Here is a 25,756-nt window from a genome sequence, read left to right on the forward strand (position 1 = left end):
ACGTGTTTATACAATTAACTAAAATAGCTAGAATTGTAATTTGTTTACCAATATATATTCTTACATTGGTTTATCAATCCATTCCGCTTATTTAATTAGCCGAATTTGCAATGAACACAACCGAATAACAAATAGCATACTTTGTGACGTAGTAGTTGCTACAAAACATGAGAGGTTGACAAGATTGGTGTCGCTAGAATTGAATGGTGCGATAGTGTCATGCTATATAATCAATAACACCTATTTAAATATGGAAGAAGATTTGTCAGGTGATGTAGACTTTGACTTTTTTGATTCGCCTGTGAAAACGAAATCATCGAAATCACCATCACCTAATCCGATCGTCTCAAATGAAAATCTTGAGTCAAAAACACCCACGACTCGGTTCGAGAGTTCGGTAACTGAGACAGTCTCCATAAGCAAGGAATCTCCAAACCAGGGGTCTCAGAGCAAAGATATTTTTGTTGATGCTGCCTCCAATGACAATAAAAATTCTGAAACTTCACATGCACGCCGGTTGTCGTTGGAATCATTAAGTGAATCGGACTATGCAAAAGAGTATTCCGACAGTTTCAGTGATGTTTCTTCAGTTGAATCGGCGGATGTCAAGAAAAGCGGATCATCTAGAAGTCGTTCATCTTCTGCATCGAGTTCAAGATCCAGAAGTTCATCACGGGAATCTTATTCACATAGTGAAAATTCAACTAATTCAAGTAGGGATCATGAACGGAGTTCACTCCAAAAGCAGTCAAAATTAAATTGGCATAATGGTGATACAGCAGTTGCAGTATCATTTTCGGACCAAGATGCCTTAGATGGTTCGGGGGAAAAAACAAGACAGAAAGTTTCTCAAAGATCAGAACCGAATGTTTCGCAAAGACCAAGTACAGCACATCATAAATCACGAAAACCAAGACAGAGTGTCCAGAAACAAGCTTGGGATTCCATACCAGTAAAAAGTGAAGACATTGAGCAGAAAAAGAGAAAAATGTCACAGTATTCTGAATATAGTGATGCGTCATCTCGATCAGGCTCTTCTTCCGACAGTGACATGACTGATGTCTCGCCCTTAACATCACCTAGAAACAGTCCAAATAAAAAGAAACTACATGTACAGGTGCAATACAAACAGATGCCACTTAATGATGACAGTGAAGAATATGAACAGAGAGAAGTGACTGGAAATGAAGACATTGATCTCAGTATTTTAATGAAAGCTCTTTGTGATCATGAAAAAGAAAAGCAAGTTATGGCAAACAGAAGAAGAGTCATGTTTGCACCACCTAAAAAAGCTGACGGACACAACTTCACATTTAGTAATGACAGAGCAACTATTATAGACAGAGAAAATCAAAGATTGCTAAATCAGCTTATGCAAAATGTAAACCCACAGCCGAAACAGAGGCATTCTTGTGCAAGATATGTATTTACACCTCCTCAACGAATAACTTCTTCGGCTGTTAATAGAAAAAGAGAGCAGCAAAGAATTGAGATGGATAACATGGTAAGATTGATCAATACATGTACTTATATGTACTCACTGTAACACATACATGTACACATATAATTTAGTATCTTACTAATTTAGTATTTTACACTTCCAATAGCATTTAGAGACATACTAGAGGCAGTGCATTGTTATTCTGATAATAATTCCAGGTGAGACATATATTCTCGGAACCGAACATACGGGTACTTCGACCCCTGGCCGCCATTGTTTATCACGTGATGCGGTGAAGCTTCTCCTTAGTTACGTATGGTTTGATAGTGAAATGAGGCAACTTTGGTCGATCATTTACAACAGTTAACGGTCACGATGCCCAACACATGTTGTGCAGTTGGCTGCATAAACCATAACATGATGTTAAAAAAAATATCGTTTTACAAATTTCCAAAAGAAGAGACTAAGCGCCGCTTGTGGGTAGGGTCATTAAAACGACAAACCTGATGGAATTCCATGGCTTCCCTCACAGAATGTGACTACGTTGACTTTAATGTTGTTGCTTGTTGACACCAACAGAGATTAATTTAGCAAACAAAATGGTTAAAGCATGTGCAGTGATAAAAATCCCACATTATACTGTAAATAAAATACACAATTCCATCGTCTTCCATGAAAAACCCCCCAACAAAACAATGCATCCAGTTCTTGAATAAAGAGTATATTCCTTTATCATTAAATTTGTGTGGTCTTTATTTTTCATTTAATCTTAGTTTTATCTATACTTGTATTTATTTTGCTATACCACAGCTACTACATCTTATTTATTTATTTTTTAATTTTAAAATAAAAGTTTATACTGCTAAATTACACACATATAATAATTATAATATAGGCCTAAATTCTTTTTTAAACTTTATTATTTTTATTTTTTTTTGCAAATGTGTGTAGCAGGCCTGCAGTAAGAAAATATAGGTCATCCCCACCCCCACACCCCTCTCCATGCGTTTAGTATTTACTTTGGTGCAGAGGGTAAATAATGTGTGCCTTTGTTTCAGTATATATATATATATATATATGCCACATTTCTAGGGAAATCACTAAAATGTGTAAAGGCATGGTAGACCAAACACTTTTGGGGCATTTTCACCATTTAAGGGGCACTTTTTTTTTAAATTAAAAATACACAAAAATTAATTGAAATAAACATTAATGTAATTTATGTGCTTGCTTTAATAAATGAATGGCAAAAGATGTAAAAGGCATATTTTATTAATTAATAATACCTTTTTGGGTGTTTTATAAAGGCAATTTTAGAATTAATTAGTGAAAAATTACTGATTAAGGCAAGATGGTGCTAGACTATTGAGGCATGGTGCTGCACCGTGCTAAAACAAGCTAGGGAAAACAATACACATACATATACATAAATCTAAAAATACATAAAAATCTATTCTATTGTGGATCAATGTAATTTGGTGGTTGTGGTACATTTGTAAATTTTACTTGTTCAAGTTCGAGGACTTACCTTTTAACATATATATGTAGTTTCATGGTATTCTACAGTTCAGTGTGTGTTTGTGTGTGTAATCTGCTTTAGAAATTACCTACAATAAAATGAATGGTCAACTGCCATATCTGATATTTGTTTTCCATTTTGAAAACACTGTTTGACATGGAGAATACAGCATTTCACTATCTCATTTATATATTTTCCTTGAATATGCTACATAAGTGCATCTACATGAGGTAATTTAACCCGGGTTAAAAGCAACTTAGGTTAAATATGTGTAGTCTAGTAGAAGGCATACCGATATAGATCAGTTTATTAAAACCATATTTGCCTCCTTTCTTCAGCTGTATACTATTAAAAATTAGTTTTGTAGATATTACTTAAATTGAACTGCAATAACAATTCCAATACAGCACAAGACTGAACAAGAAAATATCTGCAATATCCATTGTGACTAGATATAAAACAACACCAATATTATACATATATATATTAACCATTATTTACTCAGGTAAGTTTTTGTGTTTTATTACTAAATATACCAGGTTAAACCCTATTATTAAAACATTTCCATGTTTGTTCCACGAGGTAACACTTATGTTTTATTAGGTTGTAGACCTCGACATGAAAATAACTGAGGGAACTGATTATTTGCTCCCTAATGTAGTTTATGGGGTGCAATTTAAAATATTACAATATTGATACTACATGTATATAAATTCACATGCCAAAGGAAACTATATATTATTCTTGAAACTAATCTCAGGTGTGATGGATAAGTAGAGAGAGATATTGCTCCCCCTAGATGTCAAGGTCTGAGGATGGCTATATTTTATTATTGCTATTTTTTTGTTGCCTGCATTCACCCGGTAAGGAAGGGCAACATCATGTGGTAATTTTGCAATCTGTAAAAACAAAAGCATTTAATTATTTCAAGAAACTGTATTTTGTTTTAAGAATAAAAGAATGTATTCAGTGGAACATTATACTGTTGCCAATACATCTATATAATAAGATATGACAATAATACTATTGTAATTTTGAACTTGTAAAGTAACAACTTTGCCATTGTTTAATTATTACATATTATTTGGAAATAAAATAATTATTAAATCATAAAAATAATTAACTTAATCATGCTTACAAATTTTATTATAAATACAAATTATATATATTGTAGCCCACATCATAATTATTATATTAATAATTATCTTATCATTTCAAATTGTAAAAATTTATAATTAACATTACCTGAAAATTGCATCAACAAAAATTATATTCTGCCCAACCTGCCCTGTCCCCACGACATTCAAAGTATACGGAAACACATCGGTACTAAATATAGATTATACTAATTCAGATTCTCGTTGTTCATTTCTCTTATATGGCAACCCAAGCTGTTATAATACACATAAGACGTATTGCAACTATGTGTTAGCTACAGAAAATAAATGACAATATGTAAGGCATGAATGAATGAATGAATGCATGTTTAACGACACCCCAGCACGAAAAATACATCGGCTATTGGGTGTCAAACTATGGTAATGCAAATAAATAAAGTGATGATCAACATCAATATAAAAATTCAAGACAAACAAAAACAGTGTAAAGAACTGTGCAAAAACACAAATATCACAGAATTTTACGGATACTGAATTTTACTCAAAACTTCAATTTTGTGCTGTATTGGCCATTCTCAAAGAGAATGTTACACCCCTGCACCACGGTGAGGTTACAGCACACGCAGGGGATATGTAAGGCATGTAAAAAGTTAATACGATAACTTTATTCTATGTAAACCAGTAATCACTAAGGCTTTGCTTCACCCCCAAAGACCCGGATGATCGGTAACTAGGCCGTGTGACGTCACGCCGGTTCCGAGAATATATCTAACAGGTCTAACATTTATTTTCTCAAAATATTGATTAGCAAACTTGAAAACTAGCAGTTGCTAATTTTATGTGATGATTTTCATAATTATTTAATTGTAAGCAGTTTGAAATTGGTTCTTTGCATCTTTTCTACTGTAGAAAAGCCAACATTTTATTAAAGTTGTTTTGTTTGTGGGCATTTTTGAAAACAACCTTGATTGAACTTGGCTTGCTTATATGGTATAAAACATCTTGTTCAAACAAATCAACTACAGTGTGTGTTTTAAATGGGCCATTCTTTTGCAGAGTCTTCTCGCTAGCAATAATGGTGCTGTGCCATATCACTGTTTATTGCTGCCCTGCATGTTTATAATCATCATCCTGCACTAGTTCAGTGCAGAAGCAAAAAGAAAAATCAGTGAAAACAGTTAAAAATTATAAACAAACATTTTGTTCAGGTTATACCTGTTTGTATCGCATTATTTCTGTGAAACTTGTTCGTAACCTCTTGGTTACATCCCCACCACCTGTGATGCCCCTTGGTAATTGTTTTTCACTTTCTTCAAACAATAATAATAAATCCTAGCTCAAACTGTATTATTGTTTTTAATATCATCTTGTTTGTTAACTATAATGACCGTTTTTCAAAACTTGTCAAGTTGTATTTCACACGAATACGTCCGACACCCAAAAAAATTATGTCTGACCCCAAGCATGTTTATCCCTATTGTTTTAGTGTGTGATTAATACACAAAGTTTTCACATATAATATACAGATAAACATCTACCCTTTAGGAATAGGACATAATATTTCTAATATGCCCTCACACATCACAGAAAATTAGACATTTAACCATGTGTAGGTGAAAAATTGCAGTTTATGTGCATATATGTCCGACACCATGCATATTTTCCCCTGTACACCTACCTAAAGTGACATAAGGATGGAATGAAGTTTATATATGACAATGGTGCCCTAGTTGGTTCTTACAATGTATAACAATAAAAAGTTGTGTAACTTTTTGTACATTTATGTAATGCTTGGCTGAAGTGTCTGAAATGTATATCCGACACCACAGAATTGCTCAATTGTTATTTGCCAATTTTACCCAGTCATATGTAATAGCGATTACTAACCTGAGCATGTACATATTGCACTATAGCTATAATCGCAGTCAGGTTATTTGGCCGAGTACCTCAAAGTGACAATAAACGAAACAATAATGATTGATAACTGAATAGTTTTAAAAGATGTCTAAATCATGGGACCATGGAAGACGTCCGGTTTTGAGATAATTCTGGTTTAGAAAGGGTTCGGTCTTGAGAGGTTTCACTGTATATAGTTTCTAGCTGTCATTAGTGAGTTTTCCATCTAAAATACTTGACAGAACAATTTGATCAAGTGTGAAAGTCCACCAACGGTACCAGGACATGAGGGTGCTCTTTTGTTAACTAGTCTTAATGATTGCAGAGAGGCAGTCAGCCACACATTATGCACACCTACACACACACATACTGTTGATCCTGAAATTAACACGTCCCTAAATTAATGCGAGTGACAGTGGGCAGACTAAAATGCGACATGAAATTAATGCGAGTGCTCTCCCTGTGAAATATTACTTTCCTAATAACACATGTCTAGCTGTATAGTTTTCAACTTTACTTTACAACTATATCTTCCTAAGATATGCCAACAAAGTGGCAGCAAACTTGAACAGCAAAATCAAAGAAATGGTTGACCTCAGGATTAATGTGCTAAAACCCATTCATGCGCAGTGAATCATGTCGGCTTTTGCTGGACTACGTTTGTTTGTTTAATAGTGTGTGATACATAGCATGCTGGATGAAACATAGAAATAAATGTCATATTATTAATGCAAATAACACGAATTTGCATTAATGATGTTTTATGATCGCATAAATTTAAGGATCTACAGTACATATGTACATTTAACACCTAGTAGAAAATAATTTGTAAACTGCAGTAATGCCAGTATCATAACATTTTTTTTTTTTTTTTTTTTTTTTTTTTTTGGGGGGGGGGGGGGGTTGTTCGTTGTTTTTTTTATATGAAAGGTCTATCCTCATCAGTTTTCACTGTAAAATTGGTCATTATAAAGATTTTTATTGTTTTCATTATAAATAAATTATATTACAAATTATCTACAAATAAAAAAAACCCTGCTCTAGTGTAGATATCAAAATCTTAACTATAACACATGATTGTGTAGCTGCAAAAACAGTTTCTTTCTGATTGCATCATTTCTGTTTGACACATATTCCACTGTTGGGGCACAAATCAGTAGAATTTTCCATTTCTCACCACATTTAAATCACCACAGTATCAGAACCTTGGATCTATGACATGGATTTATTCACCTGTTGAAGTCCCAATAAATATGATAATTTAATAACTGACCAGACTGATAAAACAAATAATGACTGGAAAATATTCTCATGTGCCTTAAATGCATAATAAATATATTTTAAAACCCTTGGGAATGGACAATAATAAAATCATTACATTTACGTGTGTGTGTGTGTGTGTGTGTATATACTATTACCATATATACTGTACATTGTATAATAAATATGATTCATTTGAATTACGAGGTATTAATAGTTTTGTTTTATATTTAATGTATACACAATAAAAGTATGTTGATACAATTGTAGGTTTTCGCATTTCATTTTCCACAAGTATATGTTGCATGTACCGCCTGCTGGTTATAGTCTTGGCACTGCACTGTGATGTTATTTCACAAGAGAACTATGCCAACTCTTGATCAGTAAATAAATATTCAAGCAAATATCGCTCCTTTCAATTGCATGGTCTAGTGATGAATATCTAGAGGCAGGTAATACGTTTTTGTGGCTTCGATACAAAAAGGTTTGGTGGTTTTTTGCTGGGTCTCATGTTTTTTAAATTATACATAAATACAGTGTATTCATACAGACCTGTACAAGTGTTCACACAAGTGTATTCACACAGGTGCATATATGCATACACGTGTCTGTACAGTGCAATTGTAGTTTACACAATGACTGAATGTTGTGCAAATTTGATAACATGGAAATTAATACCCTAGCTCTTATAGCATTTTATATGGATATTTCTGCTGCCTACTGGTTTCTTTATTGTATATATACTACTCAAAAGAATTTAAGGGTCAGACGATATTTTCGACATTATTTTCTGAATGTCAATTATATTAGCTAGACCATAATGTCACGCATGGTATTGTTCCATTTTGACGAAAGTGGGTCTAAGCAACCCATAAATGAATTAAAATCCACTGTCATTGACACTGTCGACTAGTTCTAATGGCGAAAACATGCTTACATTTGCACTTAAATTAGGGCGAAAGCGAAAGGTCTGCTAAGTGCCCATAACTTGCTTTTTCACAAAGCGCTTCATTTGCACGCTTTGCATGTGTATTCCATGTTCCCAATGCTGAATTTCCGTATAATTGGAGCTTGCGTTCGTGTACGGTGCACACTCCAAATTCGACAATGGTACGACGTCAACTGACTATCGAAGATCGAGGAAGGGCTATTGCTTGGCTTCAGGATAGCAATACGCAAAGAAATGGTGCTCTGAGACTTGGTGTCAGTCAGAGTGTCGTTGGCCGACTGTGGCAACGGTACCAAGCAACGAATTCTGTTCGAAATTGTCCACGTTTGGGAAGACCCCGAAGCACTACAAATAGAGAGGACGATACATCACCAATATGGCTCTACGTCAACGCACAACCACTGCACGCCGATTACGTGACAATCTGAGGACTGCGTCACTGGTGCACGCTTCATCTGCGGTGGCAACGTGTTCAGTGGGGTCGAGTGATGTTCACTGATGAGTCCAGGTTTAGTCTCCAGTTCAACGACGGTCGGGTTCGTGTCTACAGACGTCCTGGGGAGCGCTTCACTGACGTTAACGTTAGACAACGTCACCTGTTCGGTGGTGGCAGCGTCATGGTGTGGGGCGGCATTTCTATCCACCACAGGACCCCCCTCTATGTGGTGGATGGCAATCTTAATGGAATCCGCTATCTGAATGAGATTATCCGGCCGTTGGTTCTCCCAGGCCTTCAGCAGATTGGCGGCGGGGCAGTTCTGCAGGATGACAATGCCAGACCCCACCGCGCCAGGGTGGTAACGGACTTTCTCAGACAACAAGGTATCGCCAGGATGGATTGGCCAGCATATTCGCCTGACTTGGCCCCAATAGAGAACGCCTGGGACGAATTAGGCAGGAGAGTTCGGGATAACCATGTCCCTCCGGCCAACCTTCATGATCTGGGTCAACTTCTTATGGCAGAGTGGCAGGCCATTCCCCAAGAGTTCTTCAGACGTCTGATCAACAGCATGAGGCAACGATGTGTCGAGTGTATTCGCGCCAGGGGTGGATTCACACACGAATGTTCTAATGTGTAAAATCCATGTTTGACAACCTTCAACTTTGACAGCATGTCATGTGACTTTCTTGTATACAGTGACGTTTATTTGTGGTTTTTTGGTGTAGTTTACATCATCAATCTAATACACTCTGAAACTTATTTGGTTATAAATTTTTGACCCTTAAATTCTTTTGAGTAGTATATATGCATGCCATAGGAACTTGGCAGGACACCTCTTAATAATGTTTGATAACTCTCTCTGTAGTAATCCCATTGCATGACGTTTTAGTTCCCAAACAGGTGGGGCTGTTCATGAAAATACAATAAGTATGCACAAACCATGAAAAGATAAAGGAATATAGGTATATTAAAGGTAACACACTTGGAGTGAAAACAAGCATGGACATGTACTATATTCTTTTATTGACATTTGTTTGGTTCTAGGTACATGCCTGTTATTAAATGTTTTATACAGATTCAGTCAAACTATTTCATAAAAGACTGAAATAATTTTGCTCATGTCAGTCACATGATAAACATGTTAACATGCTTGGTGGGTTTTGAAGTAGGTTCATGCTGATTATATGTATTATTGAAAATTATCAATAAATTGTGAAAGAGCACTCATTAATATTGATCCATCTCTGTGACGTCACGTTATGACTATAGATTATACAGTTAGAATTTTGTTTGCATGCATTCAGATCGGTGATTTAAAGCCACAGCTGACTTAATTACATGTAGTTTCGAACCAAGTTTTTTTATAGCACACTTTCTTAATTATTGTTAATTGGGCATCCATTTTTGTGTTTGTCCTTGTTGACCTAGCGTTAAGGTAGCTGGCTGTCAAATGTCATTTGAATTGGTGCAATAATTTCAAATCCTGCATGTTTAGCATGTGTATTAATATTGTTACATGCCAGCCATCCATTGTTGCAAAATTACTGGCCAGGGTTTCTGCCAGTGGGTAAAAATTAATGGGTATGTCGCCATACCCAAAATATTTTGCAGATTATTTTTTTAAAGTTAACCTTTTAACAAAATTAATTACTCTTATCATTACTAAATGATTTTCTTAACCCTAAACATAACCCATTTTGTTTCTGGGGGAGACCCACCATACCCCCGCATTGACTTGGTTGCATTCAATTCCATAGCGCCATACCCAAAAATTTCTTTCTGGCAGACACACTGCTGACCGAATCGTTCCGACCAAAGGACCATGTTCATTTGGGTTATTAGTTTTGTAAATATTCCTTGCAATTTTAACTGATATTTTAAAAGATAATAATGCATGTAGTTACTTTCACAGTCATATTTAATTATTTAATGAATTAGCATTATGTTGGAGTTCTTGTGGAATCAAAAGTAGGAATTCATGAACAATAAATTAATAGCAAATCCACACTTCCTCCTACATTCTCCAATCGTCACCGGAGAAAGGCAAGTGATTAATTGTGCTTCTCTCCATACTTGCCCAGGAAGTTTTAGGAGAGCAGAAAATCGATCACCTTGCAATAAACAATTTAATACATTTTATATGAAACTTCTTATGATTGCTTGTCTTCGGAGGTGATTTTCAGCTGCTCATGGCAAAGACCGTTCTCTGCTTCTTTAATAAATATATATATGTGTGTGTGTGTGTGTGTAATATATTTAACATAACTGTTTAGTTAATACAGCGTGGATTGCAGTCCTGTAGATTTGTGCATGTGTGTAGTTACATGGATTCTGTAAAATAATTGTATAAATACTAGTACATGTACAATGTACTAAACAGAATAATTAATTGTAAAATTGGATTGTGTGAATGGAGATTATTTCTAGAGTGTGTGAAACTTATTTGAGAATTTATTGTGAGAGCAAGGGAAATAGTATAGTTCTGAAAAGTGAAATTAACTTTTGTATGAGTGTTTATTATCAGAACATGGGCATGCATAAAAGTAGAGGTTTTCTTCTATGACTGAAATTAAACCTTCATGAATGTCCTATACATATAGATTTAGGTAGGCCTACAGGGCAGTGTAAAAAATTGTGTAAAAAAAGTTATATATTGTTAAATGAACAGCACATTTGCAGCTTCCCTCACCACCACTCCCCAATTGATATGAAATAAATTTGTTTAAATAAATATAATGTATACAACTACATACATTTGTGTTTGTATAATTACTAATATTGTACTTGTATAAAACATGTATGATGTATATTTTAATATAAAATAAATAAAACTAAAACTAAACAAAACAATATACTTAACATGTGCTGCAAATGTATTAGTATGTGGAAAATATAATTCTTTTTAGGATTAATATAAATAATTTATAACTAGTAGATACAAAGACAATTAATTTATGAAATAATTTTGCATGACAGCGACAGAAATAAGCAGAATTTTTCATTTGTCCACCGGACAATAGAAATCTACTTATCCAGCAATATTTCCAATAAATGTTTTGTTTTAATCAAGTGCAAGGACCGTATTTTTGATTGCTCAAAATTAAACTGCACTGAACATTTTTACTTGTCCATTTGACAACCATTGAAATACATTTTGCTTGTCCGAGCAGATTTTGAATTGTCAGGACAAACAGATAAGTGCTTATTTCGAACACTGCATGATGATGATGTACATGTACATGCAGTTTTAATGGAAGTAGATGTTTTTGCAATGCATTTGTTTATTGATGGCTGTAGGGGATGGGGATAGTAAATGTAGAATTCAAAGAAAGCAAAATCATAAAAGGGACGGGACATCCTGAGTTTGCAGCAATTTTAAGATATTGTAACAAGAGTATTTTAAGATATTTTAACAGAGTATTTTTGGTGACATATTTAAAATACCAGATGGAGTGTCTGTATATTGGGAGATAAAATTTGGTTTAGACTACTGCAGACATTAGGATGACTACAGACACTTTCTTTATATATGCCACTGATATTCTGAACAAGAAAGTGTGTTTAAATATGTAACTTTTGTTATAAAAAAGTCACTGTTTAGGTCGACAACAGTCACTTTTTGCACCCTTGTTTTGGCTTCGTACACAATAAATGTAGCATATCTCACTGTAATTTTACTTGAAATACAAATTTTGTAACATCCAGGTGCATTAGTAATGTTCAAATCAAAAATTTGCAATAGCAATTTTCCCAGCATTCTGAAAATGGCAATGTCATGTCCCCAGTGTATAGTTATTGTAAAGAGATCTGTGTAGAGTAACGTCACTGGAATATTGACATCTTCCAAAGTCAGAATTAGCTGTATTATTATAATGCTTCGCCACATTAAAATAAAAACTGGTCTACTAACCATGACCCCTGTCAAAATTCTATAACGAGCAGACAGTGCTGTTTACCGGTCTGTATGTTTTTATTTTTCATAATTCTGGACAAAATATTAAGTTTAAATTTAAAAAGATGAACGAAATAAAAAGTACCTTTTGTCAAATATATTGTATAAAAAAATTACTGTCAGATATGTTAGGCCGAAAAAAAAAAAATACTTGTTTCCTATTACATGCTGGAAAAATATAGGTAGGAAATTTATTTTATTTTGGAAGCTAATTTTATTTATGGATATTAAATAAAGGTGTTGACTACCGTTATCCAAAATAACCTCTGCATGTATAGAAATGCATTATGCAAACCAACAATACCAGTCATCACAGTGTTTTCCCTAGAAATGAAGTAAGGCATGGTAAAGTGACGCTTTGGGGGCATATTTTATGTGCAGTTTTAAATATAAGGGCTTTTTTTTCCCATTATACAATTTTCAAAAGGACAAAAACCGTATGGCCATTTTATTTTCTATATCTATTTCATAACTTAATTAAAAAAAGGAAATATGTAGTACTATCCACATAGGTGTGTTTAAAGGCTTCTTGTTACATGGGCAGCTTATAAATTTATAAAAGGCAAGGCATTTTGATTTTGAGGGCAACATGGTGCTAACCTATCTGTGGGAGAGTACATACAAAAGACCCCTTGCTGTTTAATAATAAGCAGAAGGTTTACTCTCATACTAACACTTAACTTCTGTACTGGTCCAGGACAGACTTGGTTGAACCTTAATTGGATAGAAACCAGTAAATAAGTTATAACAATTTTTTTTAATGAAAACTGAAAAGAAGGGTTCTATATTTATAATAACAATAACATTTAAAAAAAAATGTTATGAATATTATCTTTCCTAGTGTATCTAAGAAATGGTAGACTTACCAATTTTATAATTTGCAATGTTAGTTTTATTCTGTATGCATCCAGTATTAAAGTACACACTTGGTTTGAAGCAATCAATTGGTCCAATGAATAGAAATGCAGTACAAATGCTCAGGATGCTCAAACGAATGTTGAAAAGTAAAGTTTGTTTTATTTAACGACACCACTAGAGCACATTGATTTCTATCTTTAATATCATCGACTATTGGACGTCAAACACATGGTCATTCTGACATTGTTTTTAGCGGAAACCCGCGAAGTTCCCAGTGACCACTTACAAAAAATAACGAAACGCATCGAGATCTTACTGACATATTTAATCATTTGATTTGGCAGTAAAATCCATCAGTATCAGTAAACATTCCCTCCCCTAGTTTATCAGAAGGTCACTAAATTTCTACACGGCCAGTTTGTCGCTGGAGTAAATCATTAAATATAGTTATTATTATTATTATTATTATTAATCGGAACATCTCGCTACACTAGATGTAGAATAAATCGGAAAAGATCGCATATATTCGTGAAAACAATTTTCCGATTCTTCGCCCGATATCTCACGAAAGTTACCGAAATTCAATTTGAAGGGGAGTAACTCCATCAATCAATTTTTAGAAGAAAACATTTCGTGGCTAACGGGTCGCCAATAAAACTAAATTTGCGACAGTAAAACCACCGATATACGTCCGCAAATCTGAAAACACAGTAGGGTTATCCCCTAAATGACACCAATTTAGTGCTTGTGATAGTTTTGGAATGTTTTCGTGGAAATCATTGTTATATTTAAAAAAAAACATTTTTGGATATACAAAAAAAGCTTTATGGTCGGCAGGTTCAAATTAGGGTCGGTCGGGTAACCAGAAACAAACAATATTTTATGATACACATTATTTTTTTTGTACGAAGCATATGAAAGGGTGCGAAAAGTGACTGTCGTTGACCTTAGTTGGAAACAGTGTTCCTTTAAGTGTATTGGTTTATGTAAGTATCAAACCAGTGATCAGTAGTCAGGCGTGTGTGCAGAGGGGCATGACTCAACCCCCTAAAAAAAACCTCTTCACCAGCCAGTCTAGACACTTTTTAGCACACGTGCCTGGTAGTGTGTTCAGGCGGGTTTCTTTATTTTATAGAAGTGCAGACAAACTACAAAAATAGCAGACTTATTTTCTTTATCACTATCATACCACTGATCAGTGGATACATGCCACTGAATATTGAGTCATATAGTAATCTCATTTCACACATTGTAATTTTAGTTAACACATGTCAGTCATGCATCACAGTGCCTTGTCTTTCGGTAACTGATCTTCATTTAAACACAGAGGCACAGATAGTGGTTTAATTGTGAGGTAGTCTAAACAAGTTCTAATACCTTCTTGTATATGGGATTAACAGGCCATCAGATATATTGGATATTGGTTCGTCTCTACCGACATGCTCTGTGTATATTTTGTCAACATTGCTATAGTTATTGACCAAATTGATCACATGCCACTCAGATAATTACAAGTGATAATCCATATTTTGTGGCTGATTTTTTAATAGCATATGACCAAATGCTAACTGTCACCTTCTTATTAATCCGTAATGGAGTTGACAACAAATTACACTTACACAAATAATTATTAGCAAGTTCCATTAACAAAACGAAAGAAAAAAACCCCAAGAAGACAAGCATAACATGGTACATTTACTCACAATAACAGTACTACCAATATGGTAAAACAAAACACAACCAACTGCTACGAATAAAATAACATTAGTTTTGTTATTGTTCCAAAATAGAATTTGGAGAACAACATGCTTCTCACTCTGTACTGCTTTCTCTTTTTAACTGGCCAATAACAATAAGGGACACAGACTATTTTGTAAACTTCTGATCAATATTAACAACAAGTGCCAGTCAATAAAGACAAGAAAATTACGAAATTGGACCTTTGTCTACATGGAATGACCATATATATATATATATATATATATATATATATATATATATATATATACAGTCGAACTTCGTTAACTCGAAGTTGAAGGGGACGACGAAATAGTTCGAGTTTCAGGGAGTTCGAGTTTTCGAAATTCGTACAGCAGACCCCAAAGTGAAACTGCATTGTAGTATTATCATTTCGTTGATATCTGAAGACACGTTTTCTGCTCCATCCCTGTCACCAACAAACAGATGTTAGCACATTCCTTCTGTGTATATGATACAACTAAGTAAATATTAACAGAAACGAGATAAATCTGATCAATTTGACGTACATCTCTATGTACTTTTATTGTATTTATTAATAAATTAAAATACTGGATGTCGATTAGCACTAAGTACGTTTGTTTACCAAATAAAAAATACACAATATAAATAGCAAAATTATTGTAAATCACAAAAATCATTTATATGTATGTATATCCACCGGTGTATTACCTGTATAAATGTCTCAATATATCTGAAAATACATGCATATTACACACATCGATGTTTTTTACCGTTAATTTTCTCTTCACACCCTTTCTTTCTGCCTCCAATTTGGCTATCGCCCTTTGCCAGATTGCATGGATGACAAGAAAGTGTGACTATTAACCGATCTGGCTATACCCCCGTTGCCGGGTCCTTCCCCAGATTGCTCGATCTCTGATGTATCAGTTTCTAACATAACTAAATGACTAGTAATGAATCATTTTGAATTCACACTTAAATAGCAAATAACAAATTTGACATGATTCACTCGTTTAAGAGAAAAAAACAAACAGCATTAATTGTTATTACAACAGTTCTTTGAAGATTACAAGACTATCCGTACTTTGTGTAATGAGGACCGCTGCCATGTACAAACACCGACAACCAAATGCAGGCATGTAGGATCATTTCGTTTCGCATAGTCGGCGATCTATTATTCTGTAATTACCGCGTGTATCATCGATAGCCGAGACCAGTCGGGGCACTCACGCTTGGCTTGGGTGACAATTAATTTTTCTTTAAAGTATTACCGGTACAGTTAAAAGGCTCAGTCACTCCACAAACTTCGAGTTTTGGAAGTGCAATATCCCTTAATTTTTTTATGGTGGGACCAAAATATTACTTTGAGAGATAGAGTTTTTCGAATGTTCGAAGTTTGAGTGTTCGAAGTCTGTTATTACTAGTTTGTATAGCAGTTCGGCCGGGACCGCCGTTTCACTTCGAGAGATTGACGTTTTTGAAAGATCGAAGTTTGAGTTATTGAAGGTCGACTGTGTATATATATATATATATATATATATATATATATATATATATATATATATATATATATATAATTATATCTTTTCAGGCAATGCTTCGAAGATTACAGAAAATCACCCCATCCAAGGGAATGTCACGCAATGAACAGGTAAAGGAATTTGAGAAGACCACTCTTTATGGTGTCCCAGTAGCTGATGTTCCACACCGAAAAAGAGTTCCGTCCGGTTTGCATGCTTCCAGTGGTCTGAGTCAGAGGTCACGAAGCATGAACAGTGTCAACAGTACTTCAACCATGGGATCTCGTCGGTCTACCGCCTCTAGTACCAAGAGGAAAACTCTCATAGATCCTAGACCTCAGTGGTGTGACCGGTGGTAACACGGTGACAGGGATCTACATGTTATAAAACAAGATGGCGCTTTAATTATACATGTCCATCAGTGACTTTTGATCATTTACACCTTTCTTCTCTTAGTGAAGAAATTCAGAAAGTGTTGTTGTTTTTTACAATGTATCACATTTATTTTCATAAAGTACATCAACAATAATCACAATGAATGCAAGTTTAAAAAGCGATATTGACAACTGAAGAAATAAATTAAAACTGGATTTCCCATTTAATACAGACTGTAAAATTAGGGTATTTTTCTATAAAACTCAATATAAAAACAAACAACATAAGATATTCATTCAGCACACATTTTAATGTAGAGAACATGACTTGCCATAAAGTTTTTTCAAAAGAAAGTGACTACCACTTAATGTTTATTGTGTTATTGGTTTTAAGCTTAGTAACAGTGGTTAAAACAATTTTGTGAGCCTGGTGAATTTTGTAGAAGTACAGTTTTGTCTACTTTATTGATTATGTTCTTACATGTCTCTTTATGTAAAAACAAAATCATGTGTTAATTATTCTTGTATGGAGGTATTCGATTCCAGGTTTAGCATGTCAGCAATATATTTGCATAAGAATAGATATAAATATATTATGTTTTAGTTGGCAAAAAATATTGTAAGTAATATTCATATCATTTAACAGGCAATGATTTTATTGAATTATTTTGATTGTTGTGTAATTACTGTGTGGCCTTACTAATACAAAATATCCTCATTCTACCCATCCGTCATCATTTTGTAATTTTTAAAAGTATTTTTAATTTTTAAAACATTTATTTTTATGATTTGTACCAACATACCTGTACAAACACAATACTTTGTTATGATAGCTTTGACATGTTAGCACAATTCCTCACCCACCGATAGCATTAATAACATTTTAATGATGGTGATTTAATAGGGTGTCCAAAATATCAGGTGTGCAGATTGTAAATTGTGATATATTTTCAGCTCTTTTTGTTTTCTTTCTTTTTTATGCACAGGGAGGTGGAGTAGGGAAAAATAGAATACTCATCTAGCTAAACACAAAAATATGGAGATTTTATATTTTAATATGCACTTCTCAATTGAGCAGTGATACATACAAATAAATTACCAGGGCGTTAATGCCAACTGGTATTATTCTTGTTTGGTTTTAACTTCAAGAGCAGTGTGTGATGGTGTGACAAGCTTCAGCATAATGGGGGGGGGGGGGGGGGGGGGGGGGGGGGGGGGGGGTTAATAAAAAAATTTATATATATATCCCTGTATTTTAGTAAAACCATGACATATTATATTATGACATTTTCCATCTGTCCACTAGCCAATATGTTTCATAGTTAGGTCAGTGTAACCTAATTGTCAGGTTCCTCTAAAATGTGTATATGTCACAGGCAATTGTAGGATTTATATTATTTTTATATTGGTTTTTGTATAGTGTTTGTGTAATGTTTTCATTAAAACAAGTTATCATATTGATATTTATGAATAAACAACCATCATAATTCATGACAATATTTTGTGTTGGAAAACAAATGTACATCAACTTTGAGAAATGTATTAACATGTATGCTGTGTTTGAATAGTTTTCTGCTGTGATAATCTAAATGTGTGCTATATGTATAGAATACTTAATGTTCTACGTTCATGATGTTATGTGTGATAATTTATTTGGCACTTTTTACTGTAAATGCCAGTAATTTTGATATCATCAGCTTATAAACAAAAATCTGTCGGTGTCTCTCTGTCTTTTTTATTTGTTTTAAATTGAGTTTTAATTTATTTTCTTCTTCCAGATTAGTGTAGAATATACCTTGAAGACGAGGTAATTTTGATTTTGATACTGAGGTTGATGTATTAATGTGTCTAAATTACTAGTATATTAAACTGTATTGGTTGGGTTGTATTGTGTCATTTTAAAAGCCATTTGTATCACGACACTACATGTCTGTAGTGAATACATTGCCAGTCAGCTTTTGAATGTTTATAGTATGATGAACATTATAGTTGAATAGTTGAATGCCAGTTCTTTCAAATTACTTACTAGTATACACAGAATTAAAGGCACAGTAACACTGATTGCAGGGTTAATTTTCGTCCAATACTGGAAAAATATATTTACCTGATAAAAGCTAAAAAAGATCATCTCTAAAATATTGCCTAAATTGATTTGTTGTCAACACTATATTTTGAATCATTTAATTACAAAAATCAAATTGTACTGCTATTGAATTATTTATTTATTGTGCATTCATGTAGTCCCTCGTCTGACCACAATATCCATATCACTTTTTTTTTGGTACATATTTTGGTGCATTTCAACTTTTTTTTTAACATATTAATTTTATGATCTGATGGTATTGCGAAGTATTTCAAGTTTGTACTATTTGTGTTGTTCCAATTAAGGAAGAAAAATCAAACTTTGCTGTCTGTTATGTAAATATAGATGAATGATCTAGGCTTTTGGAGAGCATTTTATATGTATAACCAAATATTTGTTTAGGTAGGTGTGCAGTTATTCTCCAGAATTTGTTTTGCTTTGTAAATAGTTGTGCCATTGGTTGTGTATACGTTTCATGTAACAGAGCAAACAGAGAACAAATGATGTTATAAATAAGAATATGTATATATAAAAGCAGTTTTAAATTTAAAAAATATATATAACAATACAAATATGAATTAATCGAGGGTGAAAGGATAGATTAGGCATTTGCTTCCTCTATCATCGATTACTTCTTGTATCGCTGGTGGTTTTCCCACGCTCTGTAGTTACGCATGAATGTTAGCACATCTTAGAACAGTCAATATATTGCTCAACAATTCAGAAATTACCGTAAATGTAGTCAACTGTACTAGACATTTGTCTTTGACAAAAGCATGTTTGTTGTTCTGTGCCTTATTCTTCAGTGCATTCGATGTTGTAAAATACCGTACCTCAGCCTCCAGTCAGACCTCATGGGTGTCCAGTTTATTTAAAGGAGGGGCAGGATTTAGCGCAGTGGTAGAGCACTCGACATGGTCGACCAATTAATTCTTCACGACTTAGATTGAAGTTGGGTACCAGTATGCGGTCTTTTCTGTTGAATATACCAGTGTCTTTATCCAACAGTAGTTGCCTATGTGGTTGCTGCAGATCTCTTCTCTATTGGCTAGGCCAAATGTCACACATCCTGATACATTAAACATGAAATTCCCTATTAATGCTCTTGGAAGGCTATATTCATTTGTCCCAAATCTGTTTTATTTATTTGAAAGAGATGTAATTTCATTAGTTAAAGGGTAACCATTATATACAGTTTGGACTTCCGTTTTTTTGGAGAAGAATATAAACTCAAAGATTGCAATCTATTTCCCCCGTTATTTCAATAGCAATTGATAGCAGTTCAATTTTGAGTGGTTGAATAAGTTTTAATCCACAATGGTCACTTGCCGCTGGGGATCAACCAGTCAGTTTAAGGATCCGCGGGGCCTGTAGCACAAATAACAGCGGGGCCCTCTTCCCATGATATATATTTTGCAACCCCCTGTAGTCCTTCCCACAGGGAACACCTTTTTTCATACTATGGAATTTGCACACAAAACCAAACTGCGATTATTTACAAAAACCCCCACATTTTTGTAGGATGGGGACGGACTACAAGTTAAAACACAACAAATCTCTCTTAATATCAATCTGGCAGGCCAAAAAAAAAAAAGGTTTCTTACTTAAAATGTAATAGACTACCTCTAACAAATTGCTTCAGTAATGTGGTACTGATCATATTTTTGTACAACTGGATAGACTACAGTAACTTGTGTATAGATAGAAGTAAACAATGAACTCCGATTTTAGAAAACGAACTTGGTGGTAGCACTGACAGCAACTGCTGTAGTTAAGATAGAAATTGCCGTCGGTTGAATGGATATGCTTGGTTTTTAATTTTGTGTTTTTCCAAAGTTACCAGCTTAAAATTGTTACAAGACGACTGAAAATTGGCAAAGGTGAGCATTTTGCCTGTGGCAAAAAGCTTTCAGAATTGCTGACGGTAATACATTCTTATGTTTGAGTCTGAATAATTGTCAGATTCATGTATATTCTTTTATCCAGCACAGTAGTCAAACCTGCTCAGTCACCTGTCTTTATAGTTCACCTTATATAATATAATTGACCATTGCTCTTAAAAGTTAACTTTCTGATAGTCACGCTAAAACTAGGCAAATAGTTTTGGGGTTTTTTTTTTTTATGAATTTGTAGTAAATTATGAGGATATGATATAGTGTATACTAGTATTTTCATTTCAGATAAAGGCTATTTAAAAAAAAATGAAATGATTGAAAATCTGATATTGGTTACTTTTGGGAAAAAAGGACCATTAAATAGCGACGTAATTTGTGATATTTTCCTTGGCTGCATATGTGTAGTAACATGGGGGGGGGGGGGGGGGGGATGATGTGGAACAGTCACAAATTGTATAAAATCACTTCGCTATATTACACTAAATTTGTAACTTATACATTGATAAATTCACAAAAAATGGCAAACAATTTTTATAATTACAAACAACACTTCTATTTTATTGACCTGTTTTACATAATGATGTAATTGTTTAAGGTTTATCAAAGGCTAACATTAAGTTTTTTAATGATGTCATCCAATCAGAATAGAATAAATGTCATAACCGTGGGAAATTTGTAATTATATAATTATGAATAACGATGTCATCCTTGTTTTTTTAATAAAGTTTTGAATAGGAATAACACTTTTCACTCATTATTGGGAATCAACTATACAGTATAATAAATTTAAAACTGTTAGCTAACAGGTAATTTTATAATAAAGTTAACTGTGTTTGTACTGCCTTATGTGGCTCCGTCACAGGTTCGACTGGACATAATTAATGTGAATGAAAAATGGAAGATATATTATGTAATTGTGATAATTTGTTAATAAATAAAAATAAGACATCTGAAACTGTTTTATTGTTTTCTGATTAACAATATCACTTTAATACTCCAGTGAAATGAATTCAAATCTGTAAACCAGATTTCCACCAAAACCAGACGTTTGTGACAGTCCCTTTTTAAATATAAGTCCAGAACATAACCTCTCCAAACCAGATACCTCTTAAACAGGACTTTTTACTTGGTCCTGTGGGTGTCCAGTTTAGGGGAGTTACACTAGTTCTTCAGGAATGAATATACTGAATGCTGCAGTTTTATTCCATAGTATCACAATATCAACTACACAACAGACACAATATCAAGTCCACAACAGAACAAATCAGAACATCTTGGGCAACTTCAAGTACAGTATTTGTAAACAATTACTTGTATACTATATAAAAATAACTAAATATATAGCTATCCAAATTTCACTTTGTGTTATATACATACAAAAAGTAATATATATATATATATACTGGTACGTCATTTATTACAATTTATTTTTCATGGTTCCTGTAACAATATATGAAGATGCTCATCAGGTTTAGTAAAACTGTTATCTAATGAATGATTAAACAAATTAAAAACACACCTAAACTGTATACACTGGTGTAATATAAAATGGCTTTAGACAAACATAATATAAATGACATGACCAGAATTTATACATATTAGTATGTTTCACACTAATAACCACAACAATCACATTAAATTGGCACTGTTTTTCTTGATAAAATTATATTTATTAATCACTAAGCATAAACGAAGCTAAATCAAACTTAATACAGGTATGTAAAAAATACTATTTGCAGGCTTTTGAAAAGCAACATAAATACAAACAAATGAATAAAGTGGAACAAAAAGTTAACTTTTATCCATCTCTAGAAGCTGAACTACTACTTTTATGTGTACCCAGTTTGACTGGATACTGGTTCACTATGCTCCGTTGAGGAAAAAAAAAGGTTTGGTCATTGTCTGGATCAGGTGTACAAGTTCGCCATGTTGAATTCAAGATGGTGGTCATTTTACATATATAGACAATAACCAGCTACTGCCTTGACACATCTGTTTTTATTCCTACTAAGGTTAGGATGTCTAATGCTGCATGGCTCTGCCAAGTGAGATTCACTGTTCGACCTGAGCAGGATAAAGCTTAAGGCAGTAACCGGTTATTTTATTTATCCTGCAATCCAACAGGAATAGTCTGAAAATGTTTTATATGCAAATCTAGTACCATCAACCTAACGAGGCCTTTGCCGTATGACTTCATACTAGATACATGACATTATATTAAGACACCAGCTACAAAAGGTCACATTCAAAACTTATTTCAAAACCTACTTCATAAATAAATATATAATTTTTGTATCTTTATCTTGACACAAAATTATAATTATATATATTGTACTGAAACAAATAATTTAGAGTATGTTTATTGAAAAATCTAGTCTGAAATACTCTTACTAGAGTCAGGAGTATGTCACGTGACCGATATTTTTGGTATATAGTGATTGCAGGATAAAATGGATCATACAAGCATTATGTAGCTCATATTTCATAATGCAATATACAAAAACCAGGCCAGTGAACTTCATGTGAATGACTTTAGTTTTCATGCTAGTTCAGCAATATCCAGTTCATATTAACCACCATTTGATTTTCAGCAGGCTACATTGCTAACTGCTGCTCTTTTCTTTTTTAATCAAAGCTTTGTAAATGTAGTTTTAAATCCTTTAAAAATTGTCATAAATGGCAATGAGGCTATACATTCTACTTTAACATTTTGCCTTATACTTCATTTTAAAATCAAAAGGATGCACCAAGTACTAAATGTGGTTGGCAGCATTAAATGCACCTCTGCCTGTACTGTAATAATTCTACACTAGTATGATGCACCAACAGGTTACATTTCACACACTGATTAACTGGATAAGAAACATTTCTCTCTGGTGGCCACTTGTTAACAACTGATTTTTATCTTTTATGAATGTTTAATGACACCCCAGCACAAAAATACATATCGGCCATTGGGTGTCAAACAAAGGTTTTATCTTTAAAGTCTACACATTCTTCTTCTAAAAGATTCAGTGTACTAGCATAACTGGTTCAAATTGTTACAGAACTCTGCGTCTACAACATTTAGTAAAATATAATTATGCTAGACTATTGCTAAATCAAAGTTTGTTTTGTTTAACGACACCACTAGAGAACATTGATTACTTAATCATCGGCTACTGGATGTAAACATTTGGTAGTCATCAGAGGAAACCCGCTACATTTTTCCTAATGCAGAAAGGGATCTTTTATATGAATTTTCCCACGGACAGGAAAGCACATACCACGGTCTTTGTCCAGTTGTGGTGCACTGGTTGGAACGAAAAAACCCAATCAATTGAATGGTTCCACCGAGATGGTTCAATCCTGTAATGCAAGCGAACACTTAACCGACTGAGCTAAATCCCGCCCTTGCTAAATCAAGTATGTGAACAAAATATACATAAGTTACTTACTACATGGAAGCACTCTTCTTTTGAAAAAGCTAAACACAGGATTGAAAGAAATGTTTTATTTAACGACGCACTCAACACATTTTATTTTATGGTTATATGGCGTCAGACATATGGTTAAGGACCACACAGATTTTGAGAGGAAACCTGCTGTCGCCACTACATGGGGTACTCTTCCGATTAGCAGCAAGGGATCTTTTATTTGTGCTTCCCACAGGCAGGATAGCACAAACCATGGCCTTTGTTGAACCAGTTATGGATCACTAGTTGGTGCAAGTGGTTTACACCTACCCATTGAGTATTGCGGAGCACTCACTCAGGGTTTGGAGTCTGTATCTGGATTAAAAATCCCATGCCTTGACTGGGATCCGAACCCAGTACCTACCAGCCTGTAAACCGATGGCCTACCACGATGCCACAAAGGCCGGTCACAGGATAGAATAAAACGGTGCTTTACATTTTTCTCTCTTTTTTTTTTTTCTTGAATAGAGGGATGTTGAAGCAAAATTAATCAGAGCAGATGAAAAATGAAAACTGATGACAGAATAATTCAGACACTAAGGAAGCAATTGTTCAACGTTAAACCTAAGGGGCCATAAATACAGAGTAATATCAACATTTTCAAAAAAAATCTTTTTAATTTAAAAAAATTAAAATTAAAATTGGGAAGGAGGGGGGTGTTATTGCCAGCATATACTTTTAGAACTGGGTGGAGTGGTGGGCGAAAAAAAAAGTAGTCCTATCTACAATTTTAGTAAAAACTAAATGGGACTAGTTACTAGTTAAATGGTACAGACCTATATTTGTGAAAATATTAATTGTGATAAAGTCAGTGTTTACTAGTTGGTTGAAATTCACAAGGATATTCTGCTACTGTCAGCTAAAGGTCTACACCAATTTTGTCACTGTTTGTAGTGGGTTTATACGGTTTCTGATTCACATCAAAAACATTTTAAAAATGTACAACAGGTGAGACCGTTCTATTGAAGTCGCAGACCCTAGTTTCAACCCATGAAAATGGATATCAAGTTTGGTTAATCAACAAACCTATAACCCATCTGGATAACTTTACAATAGAAAAAAAAGAAATGCTTTATTTAACAACACACTAAACACATTTTTTTTATGGTTATACAGCATCAGACATACAGTTAAGGACCGCACGGATATTGAGAGGAAACCTGCTGTCATCACTTCATGGGCTACTCTTTTCGATGAGCAGCAAAGGAGATTTTATATGCATCATCCCACACAGGGTAGTACATACCACGGCCTTTGACATACCAGTCGTGG

At 34.0% G+C, this 25,756-nt stretch overlaps 1 protein-coding gene across 1 annotated transcript; it reads left to right on the forward strand.

Moving 5' to 3' along the window:
- The first annotated feature begins 168 nt into the window (after positions 1-168).
- LOC121376419 (cilia- and flagella-associated protein 97-like) lies at positions 169-21,984 on the forward strand. Its single transcript, XM_041504282.1, has 2 exons — positions 169-1,504; positions 16,749-21,984. Exons 1-2 carry the CDS (start codon positions 251-253, stop codon positions 17,034-17,036), a joined length of 1,542 nt encoding a protein of 513 aa, XP_041360216.1. The 5' UTR covers positions 169-250; the 3' UTR covers positions 17,037-21,984.
- The last annotated feature ends 3,772 nt before the right edge of the window (positions 21,985-25,756 follow it).

This window comes from Gigantopelta aegis, chromosome 6 (assembly GCF_016097555.1).
Source record: "Gigantopelta aegis isolate Gae_Host chromosome 6, Gae_host_genome, whole genome shotgun sequence".
NCBI lineage: Eukaryota > Metazoa > Mollusca > Gastropoda > Neomphalida > Peltospiridae > Gigantopelta > Gigantopelta aegis.